Raw genomic sequence first — 20,431 nt, 5'->3', positions numbered from 1 at the left:
TGTATGAAATATGAATTATAAAATAATTGTTCCTTTCTGTCCTCTACCATTTTTCCCAATAAAATGACTAGTAAACAAATCTCTATGGCATACTCATCCGAGGTAAGATAAGTAAGATTTCCTTCGCGTTACGATCGTTCTCCGCACATGTTCACTGAAAACTCACCATGCAGATGAGACACTTGAATGGTTGACATCGCATTTCCGCTTCGAGTTCTCGAATTCTGCCTCTGAGAGCCTCGATCACCGGGGTGTCGCCATCCCTTCTGGGTGAAGACGAAATGCCTTCGCCCTGCTCGTTTTGACCGAGAGGAGTCGTCGTTCCTGGTTCAGGCTTCACTTCGACCAAACCGTGACCTATCTGGTCGGGCGTTTGAGGCGTGTGCGCGGTATTCGGTGTGTTCGGTGAAATCACGGCTTCTCGAAGGGCGTCTCTCTCCTTTTGCTCCCTCGGCGTGCCTTCCATACGCGGCGCGATCACGTCGGCCTCGGAATATTGCGCTGGCCCGAATTCGGCGGCATCGTCGCCGTCCACCACCAGGTCGACGTCTTCGTCTTCCTGCTGGTTCGGTCCTCCGTTCCCGCTGCCCGTACGGTTGCTCGACGACGTTGTAAGGCCCGCAGCTGAAAACGGGCCGAGACAATATTCGTGAAACTTGATTGCTCGTTAAGTGGGTGTTATCGTTACGCGCAAAAGAAAAGATTTCTTTTTAAGAATTTTCATTTCCCGTAACATTTAATTGTGGAATGTTGACGTTTTTGTACGTAACAATGCACATATTAAACGAATGAACGTTTTCTTTGTTTGTTCTTAATCATTTTTTTTTATCATTGATAATAGCCATACGAAGATTGTACAATTTTTTTCTACCTGACACGGTGACATTGGATTATTCGAAGGCAAATATCGAAGAGATTTTTAACCCTTTGCACTCGAGAGGTGACTCTCAGTCACCATTAGGTTTCACGCAGCAACTCTACGATGCCTAATATTTCTTTAGGTTTAATTTCTTTGGAGCTCGAAGTGTCAATAAAATGATTGTCGACGAGGTAAAGGTGACCTTATTCTCAAATCTAGATAGCTTGAAATTCATGACAATAGAACGCTAAGATACATCTCGAGTTGCTGGTAGATATCAGAAAAAAAGGCCTCGAGTGCAAAGGGTTAAAATATAGTCTTGTAGTTTTTGAAAATAAACAGCACAAATCTGCGTCATTAGTTTAATATGTCTGGTATTATTGTAATATTTATTGTAACGAAGAAAGCAACGATACATGCCAGAAAATCCTCCGACAAGCATCGATGTAGCTCGTACTCTTCTCTGTCCAGCCCACTCGTACTCCTCGAAAGTTTCGGCGTCGCCTTCCACGTCCACCTCCTCTTCGTCCAGGTTGTTCTGACCAGCTGGATTGCCATTATTGTGTTTGCTCAAACACCTTTCAACGTGTTGATTTAATTCCTCGGTCGAACCAGACAGTTTCTCGCTACAAACGGGGCACAGAGGCTCGTCCGCTTTTCTTTTCCGATTCTTTACGCGGATTCTAGCCTGCGGGCATAAAAATGATTGATTTTGAAAATCTATAATCGTGCTCTAAATTCAGCTTGTCGGTAGAGTAATATTACATTGTAGTCAGAAATTTTATTTAATTGATCTTTACTCTACACGCGATCATAATTTAGTTAGAATACTTTTTATTGTGTAATACGTTAGTAACAAAAATGCGAATTGTATTTTATAACATTTTAATCTTAATTACGTTATTTTAACATACTTTTGTCAAAATTCTGATTAGAATTCAAAAAATAATTTATCCGTCAACTTGCTGCAAAGCTGGTTGGATTCATTATACATTTCTATTAATGTTATCAGTGACATTCTAATCGTACTGTTGACTTATAACATTCTTATCGACAATGCAAAATCGATTTCTGTGTCGACAAATACTGTTCTTTCAAACGTTAAAACGTTCTCAATTCTTCGCGTGTTCTTTGTAAAGCTAGTCAAACCTTAGCATTAACTATCTAATTTTAAGAAAATTAAAAATCATAAGCTTTCGAGAACTCTAGACAAAAGTAGCTTTAAAGCCTCTTCTGGAAAACTCTTTACTATACGAATTAAAATTTCTTTCGAACGTGTTATTTTCTTCACGTTTAGATGATCGTTAACGATAATATATACGTTTATTTATTTACCTGCCTATTAGCTTTAATCCTCTTGTACGTCTCCCACCTTCCATGGGGCGTCCCATCGACAGCCGACGGAGCATGAAGCATCGGCCCATGAGGGTGATCCTGAAGATGTCCCGGTGGCAGACTCGACCTTGATGCTCGCGCTCGAGAAGATGACGAGGATACCTTATAAAGTCGATCGAGTTCCTGAGCGAAGTGTTGCTCCAATTCTTGTGGTCTCACGGTGACTCCGCATGCTGGACAGCAAGATGGATCCGAGGGAAATTTCTTTTTACCTGTAACAAAATAATATCGTAATGCGTTATTGTATAAAATTGCAGAAATACATTCACTTGGAATATAAATATATTTTAAAACTACTTATAATTCAGCGTCGCCAAGTGCTACTATTAGGAGGATTTATGTACGCGATTTAAGATGATTTACCTCTCTTTACCTCTTCTTTCTCAAGTGAAATGTCAACTTTCAATAAAAAGAATTATTTCTAAAAATTTGTATGTAATATGTAGACTGCGGTTGTTTACGCATTTATGGCAAGTGTATGTGTCTCCAATCATGCCAAGTGAAATGTTTGACTTAATTTTGTGTCTCTAGCTTGAACTTGGCACACAAATTAGTTTTTTTTCATGCCCTTTACATGCATACTTCACTCCCGTTCGGCATTCTCTAGCCATCGTTTCCCTCGAGCAGCTTCATCGTTTTCTCTCCGTTGGTTTCGTCTGTTCTTTGTCGGAAGCTCAGATCGCGCTTCCATTTTTCTTTTTTCCCCTTTCAATTAAATACGCTCGCAAATTTATGTCCGCGCCGCACCGTACTTCGTATTCGATATTCCGTTTGCCTTTCTTTATTGAAACAGACACCTTCTGTTTCCCTTATAGGTATTGCGGATGGCTTCGATTGGAAATAATCGCGATGCAAAATACCGGTAAACGCGTTCCTTCCTTCGTTTCATAATCCGACGACAGTTCGTGTTTGATTATTGCGCAGCCCCTCCGACAAGGCAGCGGGATATTTGGCTGAAAGTGAGTTCATTCTACTATTTATTAGGGAAATAGAGGTGATACGGGCATAGTTGTGTTTACTATCCTAAACAAAAGAAGTAACGGAAGTAGAATAATTTTGTCTTTATCTGTAGCACCTGTATCCATCTTTCTCTATATCTGTACTGTTATTATAAATAAACCCTATCACGAGTAAACATTTTTCGGAAATACACGCCATTTATGGGCATGCTTTGTTTGATAAGCTAAAGAGCATTTTATTATTTACACACTATGTATATACTCGTCCATAAATATGTGGAACACTTACCAACTTGAATGAATAATTAATTACTATACACTTTTTTTCTTATTAAATTCTACTTCCAATGTGTACTTAGTAACATTTAATAACATTAAATCGTATGATATCGAAGTTTTAAGTGGGTTTCAAGTCTTCATAGAGAAACTATAGGATCATTTAGATAAAATAGTTTGACGAGATGATATTACAAAATAAATAGGATAAGGTCTATTGGTAAAATAATATATTCTCTGACGCAACACAAACTAAATCCAGAAACATGGGCGAAATTCGTTAATAGATTCGTAACTTCTTTTAGATACTTATTCCAATTGAGGAAATGTCCACGTACACATGGACAGAGGTGTACATTTGGTTGGACACTTTATTACGTGTACTAATAAGTAGTTTTATTTATCTCATTTACTAGAGTAGACATCGCGGGACTAGATTTTACGCGCATTCAAAAGAGTGCGTCTATAAAATGTTGAAGAAAGAAGGAAGTGCAATTCCTGTGTTATTGAAATATAAGCCGCAGATAACTAATTGGGAGCTCGTGCAGTATTTACGGCCATTTAATCCGAATAGTACAATTAGTATATATCGATTGTGCCAGGTTGGTGGTTATGGATGTAGGATAGTCCCCTACCTATCACGTATAATCCCGTTTTAATTAAATAACTGAGTTTCTCTCATTCCCCGCGCTTGCCATCCGGCACCCTTTTCTCTGCTTTGCTACCATAGAAGAATCTCAATCTTCTATTTAGCATCGAAATCATAACGAAAGTAACGAAATTTCTGTCTGTTGATAATCGATGTATAAGTACTTACTTAAATATGTTTATAGATCCACGTATAAACGCTCTTATCTCTCACTTTTCATATTTCGTATCTACAATTTTAATACTTAAAAAATAAATATTCATCTGACACGGTACATAATATTTTTGCTTTTTAGATATTTTATTAAATAATGATATAAAATTCAGATTTCGCTTTCAACAAAAAAAAAAAAAAACAAAGAAATATAATCAAATACATACAACATAATTATTAAACAAATAAGATAAATAGAATTTCATATTAGTATATGTAATAAAGTATGTGACCAAGTATATAAGCAATATATAAGCAATAAAATGTTTCTTACCTTACCAAAGAAAGCTTACTCTATACCTTGTATATTTCTAATAAAAATGCTTACTCGCGAAATCGTTAAGATAACGAACGTTGCAGCTATTCACCTTCCGCAGAGGTAATGGAATAACACGACAGTTGTTTTGAATGATAAGAATATATTCCATTACGTGATATTTCAGTTCAGTAGGAAGCCAGCACTGCGTGTGGTAAAACAATCGTTGAATCCTGCTTAACCAGAAAGGGTTGTCGGTGGTTTCACGCCATGGCGTCACCATGACCAATTCCCTCAGGCATTTATCCGCAACTGTTGGCGTCCCAATGGGTTGGGATTTGCCCCTGGACACGTCGGCCGCGACCCACCGTCTCTTAACCCTCGCGGATTGGTCTTTTACCGATGACTCGTTGCACGCGAACTCGATCAATTTTTACACTCGACGTCAGGAATTTTGATAAAATTGAAATATGATGCGGTATACGCGAAATTATAGAGGTTTCACCCTTTACAGTCGGAGCCTGCGGATCGATGGGACCCTCCTTGTCTGTTGTCACTATCGCTCGAATTGTTCGATCACTGCCAGGGGCTTTTCAATTGAAATTGAATTATCAGTAAAATTGTCGTTAGTAGAACTATTACGAGTATTATCTCCATCGGATACTTCATCGTAAAAATCAGAATAAAGTTTATCAACGCTATTTCCTCTACATTTCGAACGTAATTCTTAGAGACATATGTGGCTAAACAAGATCACGATATAGTTATATAAGAAAACAATTAATTTGAAATACAGATAAATGTACAATTTAACGCAATTTGAATATGAAAGAAAGGATATTGTAACTCTTACTTTCTTTACAGAAATTTTCTTTCGCTTACGGACAATTATATCGTTTCGAAATATAAGAAGTCAACAGATGTACGAAATTGGAAAATACCTACATGTTGGTAAACTGTAAATGAAGAATGCCAGTAATACATAAAATCGATTCAAGACTTGGTTTCGAAATCTGGTTCACGATTACGGTTATTCATGATTCGAATTAAATTGTCTATTTCATAGAAGTTGTATCAATTGTAAAGACTTTCTACGAATATGTTTCAATTACTCTATCGTAAGATTCACCACGTTTTTAAATCATAATTTTGTAATCCACCCAGACCATACTGATAACAATCAATGTATGTAACCGCGAAACGAGGACGACAGCAACACGCGAACGAATGAAATAAACGCGAAGAAAAAAGCTGCCCAAGTGCGGTGATGTTCCTGTTGTCAGTGAAATATTAAAATACCTCTTTGTTGATTCTCGTGCGCAGCGATAAAGTGCAGAAAGGCGAGCCCACGAAGACGATAATTACAAACACCTTTCATTTTATGCCGACGGAAGCGCATCTGCCATACCGAACGTTTCCGATCTTAATCGACCGCTTAATTATCTCAATATGTATCGGGCAAAGCACGAATCGAACGCAACAGTGTAAGTACACGCAGTTCACGTCAAGAATCCGCAATAAACTGATTATTTACATCAACGTAGCACGTTATTAGTTATAATTAGACTGCAGGAATTGACGGATTTATGGAAAACTGGAAATATGGGAAAATGTATGAGAATATACGCAACCTCAAAAAGTTACGTAACGTGTCAGCAATAAAATATACGTTGCAATGTTTATAAAATAAGAGACGCTTTCATTTAAATTTTACTTGATTATCTATATTTGTTGAAATATGAATTTGTACAAACATCTGCAGCAGTCTAGTTATAATAAATATTCGCTCGAGCAATAACTAATGTTTACAGAGGTCAGTAAATCCTTCGAATATTATTCGATATTTTCTGTTTTCCTGAATGGACTAATGAATATTTTGTTACGACTATAATTCAGACGACTATACCTTTGAACAAGTATTGAGACATATTTGTGGTACATTAAAAAATAGACATTTCTTAAATAGTCCATAATTGCATTTAAATTCGCGTACATTATCGCTGATGCTAATATTGAATAGCATATCAAATTTCAAATATCATAAATCAATATGTTAATCAACACGTTAATTAACTCGCGAGTAAAGCTATTGTTCGTTAAATTTTCTTTCGCGATATTCTATCCATTAATTAGAATCTCGATGAAAACTGTTACAGTTATTATTGTGTATACTGTTGTAGTTATTATTTGTTGAACAATATCAAGGAAGATTTCGTCGTACTTGTAAAGTCACGATATTTAAATTTCTAATGAAATTTGGTTTCATCTACATGCCCCTCTTAAATCATGTTTTCCAATTCGATCTCAGGGTTATCACCATATATCGGTAGTTACCGGGTGTACGATATTCACGAGCTTACCACGCTTAAAGGTAACACGTAAGTTCGGCAGTTAAGGATACAAGGGTTCGAGGGGGAGGTTCCGATTCCTCCTCTACATGCTCGAGCTTCCATAAGTGCGGACTTCCCGAAAGGGTCTCGTCTAAGGACATGCGCCGTTTCATGCATACCGAATTTTCCGTATCTCCTAGGTCGTGCCTACTTTATGAGATAGACGAAAAGCCTTCGGTGTAAAATCGAGAGTTTCCTAGAAAGCCGCTTAACGTTTCCCCGTGTTGGGCTACTTATCTCTAACATTTTTGAGGATGCTTCAAATTACCTTAGAATGGCATTAGTATACACTATCGCCTATCAATTTCGATACACCACAACACCTAACTATTAACTGGAACTTTTCCAAGGAAAGACGAACGTAATTAATGGTTGCCATACACGAACGAATCGAGCTACTGTTGCAAGAGAAACTATTAATTAGCGTTCTTAATATACCATGTGTTAATAATTGTACCTGACTACAAAAAGTAACATCCTACCATTCTTGTAAACCTTCTCTTGTCAGAAACCTATCGACAGCTTCGAAAAATCCCTTGTTCGTCTATTAACCAAGTAATCATAGTATCTCTTACAATAATTACTATCTTAACACCACTGAGTTCGAAATTACAACAGCTTCTTAAAAAAAAAAAATACAATTTCAGCCTCTTTCTCCGCAAAATAGAACAATAGATATCATTGAATCGTATAAAATTGCTATTGGCTAACCAGTACGTAAAGATCGACGGTCGGACAGCCCTGTTCTAAACAATAAATGTTTTATCTATACGTCCCCCCTTTTCTCCCGTAGCGTAATTCCAATTCTCGCCCCTCGACGTGTTCGTCCTACCTTATTACTTCGACTCTCTTCTACATTTTTTACGAATTTAGCATCCGTTTGCTTGTCTCATCCTCAGTCATAAAGACGTATTCCGTTCTGGCGTGACGCACAGTCTCGAGCAATGGTCGTGCATAAATTCGACGCGCACGAGAAAAAGACATATTCCACGAGAAACGTCGAGGGTCTCCTAATTCGCTTTTACAACCTTCGAGCGTGCCTCGTCGCTGATCAAAAAACGTCACCTAGTACATAGGTATACGTCGATCGAGGGAATTACGCGACAACATCACAGTTTATGTACAAACATGATCGTAAAAGTATCCGTGTTTTAAAATAAACCTTTGAAATCCAAGTTTGATATCTATTAAATAAATAGTCTACATAATGAATATTTAATATATATTAAATGGAATCGAGTGTCTATTAAATTACTCAATCTAATTTTCAAACTTAATTTTGTTTTCCTCCATTATATTATAGTTTGTAGTTGTCACCAAAATGGCAGGTGCCTTACATATGTACAAGAACCTCTTAAATGGGATAAAATGTTGACGTGACTTACACCATAACCTTTTTCTATAAAAAAAAAATATGTTTTAGGAAAGTACATCGAACAATTATTTATTCAACGAGTATTTTGGACAATGTTGTGCCCGTCCTTATCAGGTACTGAGCATCGGACGAGTGGTTAGTGATTTAGGTACACGTTTAAAGAGTATATCATGAGCAATCTGAAATGATTTCGACGATTCGTTTGGCCACAACCCCGAATGCCGTGGAGAACCAGAATTTCTGCAGTGTCGAAGGTTTGCCACGTTGCGCGACAATTTCGAAAAAGTTTACTTTAACGCAAAATTTGCATGGCTTCTACAGTACATACATGACCTACCCTCTTAAATTCACATCGAGACAAAACTGTATCGGGAAATGGCGTTACAAACAGAAGGCACGATTCGTTTAAGAATCGTTAGCCAACCGTACGCGGGTGACGCTTAAACGTTAAAATGCATACGTAATCTCTCGATTGATATCGAATTAGGTCTCTATATGGAGCGATTAACGGAACGCGACGTCATTCGATTTAAGAGGTACATCGTAGGCTACCGATCGCTGCCAGGGTTCGCACGAAAAGTCAGAAGCGAAAGACAGGGTCGAGAACAAGGAAGAACGAACAGGAGAATGGAATGTCTATATGAAAGGACGAACAGTTACAGGGATGCGTACGCGGTGACGCGTGATCCTGCACATCGGCCAAAGGAAAGATTACCATCCGGCCGCTTTTTCCCAAAACTACGTGCCTTCTTCTCTTTGTCGCTCCCTACCCTTGGCCCTGCCATCGCGAACAGGAAAACTCTTTGATATTAAGCGTGTGCGAAAATCCGAAGGGTCGTAAATCGGAAGATCTGCGCGGATACCGAGCGGTTGAATGAGCAAGGAAAACAGTGTTGTCCGCAAGAACGGGCAGCAGGTCCGTTTCAAATAAGCTCGCTCTACTTGACAAATAATAATCGTTCTAACAAAGTAACAACCAAGGGAAAATTAAGTTCTTACAAATTTATGATATATTTAAGTTAGTACACTACCGCTCGAACATAAACATATCATCAACGGTTTACAGACACTTAATACATATCGAAGAACGAAGTGGAACTTGAGATTCTTTTAAGCATCGAGACCGTTCCATTAGATTTTGTATTTCCAGGCAGGAATTTTATATCTGCATACTCATTATATAATTTGTACATCAAAATTAATTCTATCGTGCTATCAAGAAAGATAACAATAATAATTACAATTGATATAAGCGTTCTAAATATCTTTCGTACATAGTTAAACTATGTTTTATAGAACAGAAGCAAGTGACCGAATACTTTTGAGTATAATCGAGTATTTATCGAATATTGAAAGATGTCTTTTATTTCCGTTTAATGCGAGCTACTGGCTAGTAAATGAGTGTCATGATCCGCTTCACAAGGGAAGTATTTCTCAATCACTTCCCATGCCCCTTACTACCCTCGTAGCGGGAACTAAAGGTCTCGTATATCTTTTAACGCAAAGTTTGAAAGTCGACGTCGTCGATTCTCCAACGCTGTCTCAACCATATTGTTTCCTGTATCGATTCAACCGCGTACAATGGCATTTTTCTATTAGTCTTTCTTTCAAGGAACAAAGAATGACGTAAATATGCTTTCTAGGGACTTCGAAGTCGGAGTGATCGCGAGAGAAAGGGAACGAGAGAGAAAATAAGTTCGACGAAGTGGCTCCAGGTCCTGTTGTGTAAATGAGGGATCGTAAAGAAAGCTACACAGTATCAGCTACACCTCGGACACCTACTGAAACGTGGTCGGTGCTTGGACCCCCTGCCGCACGGCATCTCTTAAATCACGGCTGTTTGTAATTAAGTGAATGAATGGCCTGTATCAGAGTTAATATTTGCGACATGACGTATGACGCTGCCACGGAGACAAATCCCTTATATATCATCGCTTCGCTTTATATAAGTGGCCCTCTTCGCGATTTAACGGCTTCTGCTTGACTGTCTTGTAGATGACGATCTCCTCGTAACTTGCTTCGTCCCAATCACCCGCGAATCGAACGGTAACCGACGATACGACAATCGCCTCTGACGAAGAAAGGTATCCGAAAAGAACGGTTAGTCAACTCGAATGCACGATCGGAATTTTAAACGTCGACATCAAGTCACGATTCGCCCTTGTCATAAAATTTCATTTTATTTCGTTAAAGATAATTGCCAAAACCAACGAATTCTTGCTTGATACTAATTGATACAAATTCATATTCTAATAGATATCCTTTCAAAATATCTTGACAACCATGAAGATACCGACATCGTCAGAAGCTATTTTAATTTTAATATAAATCAAAAAAATATTTGTGTAGTCCATACGAACGGTATTATTCATAGAAAAAACATTTGGAATCATTTTGTACTTTATACGCTTCAAAAAAAAAAATTCCTAAAGTATGCTTTAGAGTGCCAGACATAGTAACGGAAATATTTATGAAGCTAAAATTTTGTTCTTATACAATTGCAAACTATATTATCCAACAGTAACGATAGTATTTATTTTTACAACTCGATCAAAATTCACGAATCCTATCCAGACTTGATTTCGTTAACACCTGATCATCCGAATTAATTGTTTAATTCCTTAGTGAAACCCTCTGTCATCCACATATGGGTAAACGTGGCAATCAACGCGTTAATTTTTTGGTCGTCACGCCTGAAAAACCCGCTAAATAAGTCGTTCAGGTTGCGACAGTTGTGCGTTAGAAGTTGAACACGGTACATTCGGTAGGTTGTGTGTTAAGCACCGAATATCGAAAAGCCTTCAAGAGTGACTTATTTTACAGTCGTGAGTCCGACATTGTACACACATGTATAGCTCGCATGTATAGTGCAGCAAATACAACGAACACCATAGTTCGAAACAACTCGTTCGGTAACGTGCCAATATTCATAAACACGTCCGGCAGACGGCAATATCTTACTTAGTGGCTTCTATATAAGCATTCACGAGGATGGAAAGATGAAGAGAACAGTTTTTTCCTTGGGTTGTTCCTTGAGCTCCGCCATCTCGATGTCGCGATACATGCGATTTCTCTTTTCCTGGTGTTTGTGTTTTTCAAACCTTTTAATGTAGCGAAATGTCGAGTTACACGTGGTTACTATTCTTCCGTCATTCTGTATATTACTCATAATAATTTTAATCTCTCCAGGGACGATTTCTTTTTTTATTAATAAATGTTTGTTCTTTTCGGTACTGACAGTAATTATAATTATAAAAAGCTAAACGTCCAAAATATGTGGGAAAGGCGTGTGATTTTTAATATTTCTTAATAATTCTGTTTCGAGGCATAGCGACACTCACGTCGATGAAAATATTTCTTGATCTTTCTATTTCGGATAAGCAAAACTGCCGACACAGTGGCAACTATTTCCATTGAAAATAAATTACATACATTCTAAAAATATAAATAAATACGTGTGCTTCCAAAACACAATGTCTTATGGATTTAAAATAAAAGAAATTGAAATTGAATGGAAATTGACTCTTTATAGCGACACCTCCTAAAGTTCGATAAGGGCATAGATTGAAATTACTCTCGTTGCTTTTGAGACCGGTCACACAGATTAGAGTGTAGAATGTTTTGTCGCATTCAACGTTTAAATTCTTTCAAGCTCGTCGTCCTCTTTTGGTGCGGAATTAAAAGGAAGCTGAGCGTAAGAGAGGCAGCGAACAAGAGAAAAGAGAAATACAGGAAGGGGACGACACGAGGAATCCCGAGATTTACTGGGCGAAACGAGTCGTTCATTTGCCAATGTAAATCCACAGAAGCTCCGCCATATCCTTTTCTCTCCGGTACCGTGGTTGACCCGCTGTTCTTTGCCGCAAGGTGGCCACTTTGCCGGATAAAGAAGATAAAGATAAAGGAAAGACTAAATCGGGAAGAGGACGTACGAGGTTGTCGGCTAAGAGAACATTCTTTATGAAGTAGACTTCTACGTTATTATAGTATCGGGCAACACGCACCCAGCCTCCCACCCTTCCACCTTTTCCTTTTCTTTCCTTCGCCCCCTCAGGTCTTTGGGATTTAAATGACCATTGTATTTTACGCGTTATTGTACTTCCAAAGCTTCTCTGGCGATTTCACGTTCCTCGGGGGGGTGGCATTCAATTTTATTATACGTTATTTGCAACATGCAAGTTTATACAAGAATTCGATACGTTTCATCGAAATGATCAATGGTTCAGAATTTCCAATGCCTTATCGACGTACATCTAGAACTCGACTTTTTAATCGAAACAAAGTGTGGGTCGTTCCACGCGAAACCGTACAGCAAATGGAGCACCATCTCAGATTGTGCGCAAACTTCAATATCTTGCAGATTTATAACTGTTTGAAGACTAGTGCCAACTTTGTTTGGTAAATTATAACTGTTGAATTGATGAACGGATAAGAATAAGCTTTCGGAAGCTTATTACGAAGACGTAGGAGTACCAAATAGAAAATTGCTTCAGCATGAACCACAATTTTTGTTCACATACTTTATACAATTGTTTTAAATAGTTGTTACATTATATATATATGCTATAGTTTGAAAATTTGTTCTATTTGACACTTGAAACCAGAAACTACTGCATATTACAAATGTCGACTGCAATTTTAAAGAAACGTAATATCAAATAAAAATTGCCATGAAATTAGTGTACAGTATACACAGTAGATTTTATTTATTTTCTTCAAAATCTTAGCCTGCAACATCTTCAAAATTGTCCTTGTTAACAAGCTGGAATATTATAGAAGTAAATTTCCTAAAATTATGAACAAATCACATTGAATCCTGCGTGATCCGGTGTGGAACGGTTCGTGTAAGAAGAAATGTAATTCAAAAGATAACGCGAACAGTATCGAACGGATGAATCAATCGTGTTCGTAAGATAAATCGATATACTATCAGTCCGAAGAAGTACACGCTGTAAGAAGATAAGAATGATCTCGTGAATTTAGGCCGTTAGCGAGACAACGACTGGTTCGGGTACTGCAATATCAACGTCGGGGAACAATGGCGGAGAAACCAGGTGAGGGTTCAAAACTGGATCGCATACTGTCTTTAAACCTTCGTAAAGGCTCATAGAGACGATATACCTAAGGAAAAGTATCCGGAGACTTGCATCTGTTCCATAAAACATACTTTAACTTTGTACGAAAGGTATTTAGAACGCTTATATCAATTATAATTATTATTATCTTTTTCGAGATATCATAGTATAATAGAATTAATTTTTATGTACAAACTATATAATAAGTATGCAGAAATGAAATTCCTGTCTAGAAATACAAAGTCTAATGGAACGATCTGAATGCTTAAAAGAATCTCAAGTTCCATTTTGTTTCATCTCTACGCAGAACGAGTTCAGAGAGTTCTTCCATATGTGTCTGTAAACTGTTGACGATACGTTTATGTTCTCTCGAGAGAGATGAGAATTAACGCAAGCGATTAGTGCAAGCGATGAATCCCGTATTTAATTTTAGTGCAGTATTGGTACGTAACTTCCACATACGTAATTTTTTATTTAAAACGTTAGATATTTCGTAAGAAAGTAATAAAAATCGTTTGTGGTCTCTGCTTTATAAATAACTTTTATGCGATGTTAATACGTATGTATTTCGCAAGTGTCCGGATACTTTCGAGCGGTAGTGTACGTGTTTTAATAAATATCCTCCCTCCATTACTTTCAATTACCCTAAGAAAGATTCGATGCATCGTCGAAAACAGAGACTGAATTTTGCAAGAATTTCGCATTTCCCGCAAGGACAAACCTCTGAGCAGAAACAGGACACGCTAGCGCGCCGTGGGCGTAGCGTAAACGTCACGAACGACGGTCAGTTCTTTGATACCGCTGAAGCGTGAGGACGTTTTGGCAGACAGACGGATGGACCAACTGACGAGGGGTCTGGTTATGATTGTGATATTACAGTTGGTACGTAGTCTCTCGGAATGTGTCTGCCTTTCTCTCTCTTTCTCTCCTCGTCGCCCCTGTCTCTCTTTCTCTGCACCCCCGCGCCGTACCCTTCTCTCTCTCTTTTACTCGCCCACTCCGCGCCAGGTTTCTGTCTATGTGCGTTCTACGCGGATGCATGCCTGCCCATCAAGCCGCGCAACGTAGGGCTAATCAAACGGGCCAACCCACTGTGCGAATATTAATTAAACTCTCCGTTACGCCTGAATAGCATGTACAGAGAGCGAGAGAAGAGGAAAGAGGGTAAAGGTATGCGCAGGAGGATATCCGTTTGCCGTGTTATGTTCCGGCACCTACAGACATCGCACCTGTCGTCAAAGCCAATGGGCCGAGTGGTACTCTTGCAAAAGGTGTTGATATGTTAAAGCTGACTTTTATTAATACGTCTCGGGTCTCACGTGTTCCGAATGCACGTTACTTTTTAATTAATTGCAAGCCATGCCATTTTTCAGCCTTTCAACGCGGGAACATAAGTGTACACGCGTTGCCCGAAAAATTTTAATCGTTTCATCCTGGATGTGCTGGTTTTAGACTATAACGAAACAATCGTCAATGATTTTTTTTTCTTTGTTACGAGTTATTTAACTAAAAAAAAAAAGATCTTTTTCAAAAAAAAAAAGTTCAGTTTTCTTTCTTAGAGTGCACGGACACGAGGTTATCGGTCCAGTGTTTGGAAGACGGCACGTCTTTGTGAACAACTAGCAAGAAAATCACACTGTAAATGTCAGATTTCAGACGCTGTAAACGGTATATGGATTGTTGTAAAGGCGGCTTCTTTGATATAACGAATCCCATAATGCGTCCATCATAAATACCATGACTCCCTCTTTGCCACTCCCGACTACCTTCTCTACCTCGTCCTTTGCTTCTCTTCTCTTTTCTTTTTTTTGTACAGAAATTAGCTTCTACCTTTCCGATGTGAAACGACATCACCAATCCTAAACCCTGTCCTCGAACGTGTACGAATCATGGTTTAATTGCGTGATCGTGAAATAGCGGGAGGACTGACTTCCCGGTCTATTCTTGGCTTATGCTCGTGCCGACGATCGGTCGTTCGTTTGTTCGTTTATTGAAAGTGCGTAACTTATTATACAAAATTATTGCACTATTGCTTACTTATTACTAGCTTATTTTCATTCTTGTTATTCATCGTCTTACATGACTTCTGCATTATTTTAATACTGTTTGCAGTATCTCTTACTTTTCATCTTATTGGGGCCCATTGGCACCCCTCTAGCTCGGGTACCCCGGGGTTGCTAAGCCCGTACTGTAGCTGGAAATTCATGCTACACCCCCTGAGGGCCGACGATCAGTCTCGCAGATGGAAACGTGACGAGTCGTTGAAGACATTCACAGATTCTAGGAAAGTTTCCTTCGATGAACGACTAAACTTTAAATATCGATTATTTCTATATAAAGTATATATTACTTGTATCGTAGACACTGAGGTGTACAAAGTATCGATAGTATCGTTCATAGCGTATATTAAGCAATGTTAGTTACTAGTGGATCAATTGGATCATTTGATATTATCGATTTATTTTTGAACGTAGAATTAATTACTTCTGTATCGTGTGTATCATTTATTGCGATAGATTGTATACACGTTGAGTTATACAATTATTGGCACCAGCGGGGAGTAACAGAAGTACGAAAGATAACAAAAATAATGGAAGATTTCCCTACGATTTCTATTTAAAAAATGTAATATCTTTACCATGAACTGATGAAAAGAAAAATATTATTTATTGATATGGAAAAGCGAACGAAATAATTCCATGCATTATTTGCATCGCAAAATACAAACTACAAAAGACAATTGATTTATCGAATCTCGATTTTTTTCTTTATCAATGATAAAAACCTTTGTTTGTCGGTGAAAGCAGCGGTGACCACGTCATGGTAGACAAATTGTACAAGTTATTACAGTAGGGGAAAATTAGACTTCGTTACACAAACTATAGATAAAATGATATATTTAAACAAATTGAAAAATAATGTAAAACCAAGATAACGACCCTCATATACAGACGCAACTGCCACAAAGTTGTAAATGCATCACTTCGATGAAATATGAAAATCATAAATTGATATACGAATGTTATAATACCGAAGAAGATTGTTTAAGAGAAATAAAAAAATCGATGCCAAAGAGACTTTCCGACGCGATCAAACAAACAGGCTAACCTACAAAATAGTAACATTCCCAGACTTAAATAATTTTGCGACCTGAATAATGCACAGAATTGTTTCGTTTCGTTGTTTTATAGTTATTTTTATTTCGCACTTTTGTAAGTCCATATTCCAAATATCCACACATCCTAAATGAAAGACAGAAAAAAATCTAATCTCGATTCTTGCATCTTTCATATCCCTGTCACTGCTCTGTGTGCGTGATAGTCGATAGTTGGTAAATTAAACAATTCGAGGACCCGAGATTGTATTTCTGATACGCACGTGTCGCAGGTAACGCGCATGCACACACACACGTCACAAGCAACCGAGTACTCACAGTGTACGTTCCAGAGAAGTGCCAGATTGAAATTGTGATACATCCTGAAGTTTCGGCGCGTGCCTGACGAGCATGCGAGCGTGCATACTGAGGTTTAAGTGACCATTCACGGACCGATCAACGCGAAAGGGTCGAAAGCGTCGTACCGAGTAACTGACTAGCGCACCATCGAAACCGAACTAATAGTAGTGGCCTGGCATCCTCGTCAGTCGGGGTGACTTGGTTTGGGTGTTTGGAATCGGCGGGGAAAGAGAGGAGTTAAAACGTGGGGTGAAAGCGGTTTCGGCACCCCTGCTAACAGTAGCCTCCAATGAGAGTCCTAGATGGGTGCGTAGATGTTGCTGGCCATAGAAATTACTTTTTCTCATCGTCGTCTTCGTGATCGATCGATTTTCGCTATTTCATCGAGGTTTCACGAAGTAGGCTCGGCATCATTAAATCATGTAGAATATCGGATAGATGAATTTAAGTAACGCGTACTTAAGCGGGTATTGTACTCTGGAACTTCCAACAAATCTTATTTTCTTGGCATTTTCTCAACATGTAGAACTTAAAAAATGATTCGAGGGTTTTTCATTATTGTTATGTTATAGGCAGTAAAAGTCCCAACTGTAAATAATAATGAAACTGACGTAAAAGATATAGGACGGAAAAGAAAGGCGAAACAGCGTTGAGCAACAAAAGAAAGATCGTTCTCCCTTCCGTGTATAAGCCAGTGACATCTGTATTAGCAAGATTACCGGGTGGTTTCCGCGGCTTAGGGTTCCGGTATGTGACACACACCCGGTTCCGAACATGGAATAGGTGTGAACGAGGATGATAGGGTGCGGGAAGGCGTCGAACGTTGACCAGGGATATTCGAGCCTTTGCTCGGCATGAATGACTTTGTATATAAGTTCACTAACACGTAGGCGCGTATAAAGCCGTCCTTTCGTACGGTTAACGCGAAAGTCAGTCCGTCAGAGTCTGTCAGACAAAGTGTACAGTTGGTAGCACTTTAGGTCGGTTGACTCGCTTCGTAGGACGAGCATTAGGGGTGGTTAGTAGCTGCACGAAACGCTTACAATTGAATCGAATTAACACGTTGACTGCCAGACTAATACTCTTGAAAATTTCTGCCGTGATTAAAGTTTCTTTACTGCCAATTGGATACTACATAATCAAATATTTATTGTGGTATTTATCTTAGTAACTTGGACGAAATTCAAAAATTTCATTCAAATTTATTTTCTTTGGCACTTGATATTCAAAATTAATTTGTCTAGTTCGTCAGTGAAAAGCACCGTCACCCATGTATGGGTGACGTGGCGATCAACGTGTCAAACCGTATCGGACTAAGTTTGACGGAATTACGTTCTATGTCTTGAAATGTTATCAGTATCCTCATCTTTGTCGAGCGAAATGTGAAATACGTACATAACAATATGAAGGCATTCACGAATTAAATAATGAAACTTTGATCCTTTAATTACTAGCCAATTTAAGAAATAGTGTAAACTTTAGGAGAGAACATTCTCGAAACATAAATGTATATTAATCAAGACTGACATTAATTTCTGCATAGTGTCACTAGGCAGAACTTCGCCTGTTTCCAAAAATTGAGCATTACGAATAGACGACCAACAACACAGTTAGTAAATTCCAGGAGATAAACACTGAAATTAAAAAGTCTATAAATAGGCTTCTGATAAATAAAATGATACAACAATGGACTTCGAATCCCTAATATAACTGAAATTGCAGGGGTGGCGAACCTTATCGCGATCGAATGCAAAAAATTGATTTCAAAGAATAAGTGGCACACTGCGTGTCACATAAAAAGTTATTGAATATGTACGGAGTAGCATTAAAGTAAAATTGAGGTAAATTACAAAAGGGAAGAAAGTGTTCGAATGAAACGATCCGAAGCTAGAGAACGTTTTCTCAGAAGAACACTGTTGCGCTCGTAAGTCCCAGACAGCATTAACTGTAAAAACTTGAGGCATGAAAGCCTAAAAAAATCTTTGGGTAGGGATTTATCAAAACTGAATGGGTGAGGGACGTCCGTTCGAGGTTGCTTGGACCGACAGCGAAGTACCGCAGCACGTTCCATTCAAAATGTCATTCAATAAATCCGTTCACAAGGACTTTCCCGGTGGCATAAAAAGGACCAGGGCAGGATTATACAGTCAAAAGTCAGACTTCGAATTTGTCGGTACATCGAGCAGAATGTAGCGGCTCCTCTAAAGGCTTCCGGTTTTCGAACACCTGCCCGTTTCTGTGCACCCTGGGACCCCTTCAATGGCGTAGAACGATTTCACGCTCTTTGAGAGTGCGAAAGACGCGTTAGGAAATATGATAATCTCGCCAGCAGAATGTATTCCGTTCTGCTTTTTAGAAATCTTCTTTACTCTACTCTTTCTCGCTCCTATTTACATCGACCGCATGGTTCTAATTATTCGAGAGAAATATTGCAAGACTTTCTGAACTTTGCGCCGATACCGTGGCTGATATTTTAATATCTCGTTATTCATTCGTTTATTTATTTATTTCATTTAACGGCAATAACTCGTTAATTTACACCACAACTACGGTAAACTTTATTTCTAATAACGTCGTTTGATTATGTAATCGATAATAAGATAAATTTTGTTCGAATTGGACGAAACATTTGTGACCGTCGGAAATTGCAGCGTTTATCAATTACTCCATACTTATCGATAACAAATAAGATTGCTTGAAACTATGCAAATTCGCGAAATATGTTTGCATTGCATGTTGTGCAGCAAAATAAATGATCGTTCTGTGACGAATAAATTTTCGTTTCGCGTTCGCTTCAACAAACCCATGTTAACCATGGAAATCGTTCTCATAATCTGCAACACTGTACAGAAGAAAATTCTTTGCCAACGTCGAAACGCAAAACTCGATGGCCAGGAATTCTCTTCTTATATTATTCATTTTCAATTTCAGCCGAAACCAATTTATAATTCAATGTACAAAACTGTCCGAGTACACCGGGGAATATATTAATACACACATTAATATGCGAAACGTCAAGTATAACCAAAATTGCTGTCATAAATGTAAATTCGCAAGAAAATAAGTTTTTAGTTTGCATTATTGTAATGCACTATAATTGGACGCGTTTCAAACATAAAACGAGGGAAACGGGATATAAAATTACAGAGATATGCATACAATGCCAATCAAAGTCTACGGCATTAATTAATACACAGATTCAATTAAATACCCAGAATATTATTGAGGACCCGCGGTTTTATACGCACGTTTTGGAATGCAAACAAACTTACATGTTGACGTAAAACGATATTGCTTAAAATTCTGCAACATTCAGCCGTACATATCTCCATTATCGTACTTTGCTTCCAAAATCGTGAAGTTATAATAAATATTTATTTCGATAACCTTAGTTCTGAATAACAAATTTTGTTTTAGCTTCGAGTCTCGGCTTAGTCCAAATATCTTTCGATTGTTCGTGAACTAGTTCGTTATCATGTTCTCAGAATAACGTTATATTCAACGTAATTATTTCACTTATCTTTCATTCT

General features: G+C 38.2%; 1 protein-coding gene across 5 annotated transcripts in view; it reads right to left on the bottom strand.

Moving 5' to 3' along the window:
* LOC128878870 (E3 ubiquitin-protein ligase Rnf220-like) overlaps positions 1-20,431 on the bottom strand; it is a 161,212-nt gene that overhangs the window by 5,538 nt on the left and 135,243 nt on the right. For all 5 annotated transcript variants that reach the window (XM_054127465.1, XM_054127466.1, XM_054127468.1 and 2 more), the window contains 3 exons: positions 2,195-2,466; positions 1,280-1,547; positions 167-624 (listed from right to left, as the gene is read on the bottom strand). In XM_054127465.1, coding sequence (XP_053983440.1) covers positions 167-624; positions 1,280-1,547; positions 2,195-2,466 — 998 coding nt within the window. The remainder of the gene's footprint in view (positions 1-166; positions 625-1,279; positions 1,548-2,194; positions 2,467-20,431) is intronic.

This window comes from Hylaeus volcanicus, chromosome 6 (genome assembly GCF_026283585.1).
Source record: "Hylaeus volcanicus isolate JK05 chromosome 6, UHH_iyHylVolc1.0_haploid, whole genome shotgun sequence".
Classification (NCBI taxonomy): Eukaryota; Metazoa; Arthropoda; class Insecta; order Hymenoptera; family Colletidae; genus Hylaeus; species Hylaeus volcanicus.
Note: the sequence above shows the minus strand (reverse complement) of the source record. Positions and strands in the feature narration are given on the sequence as shown.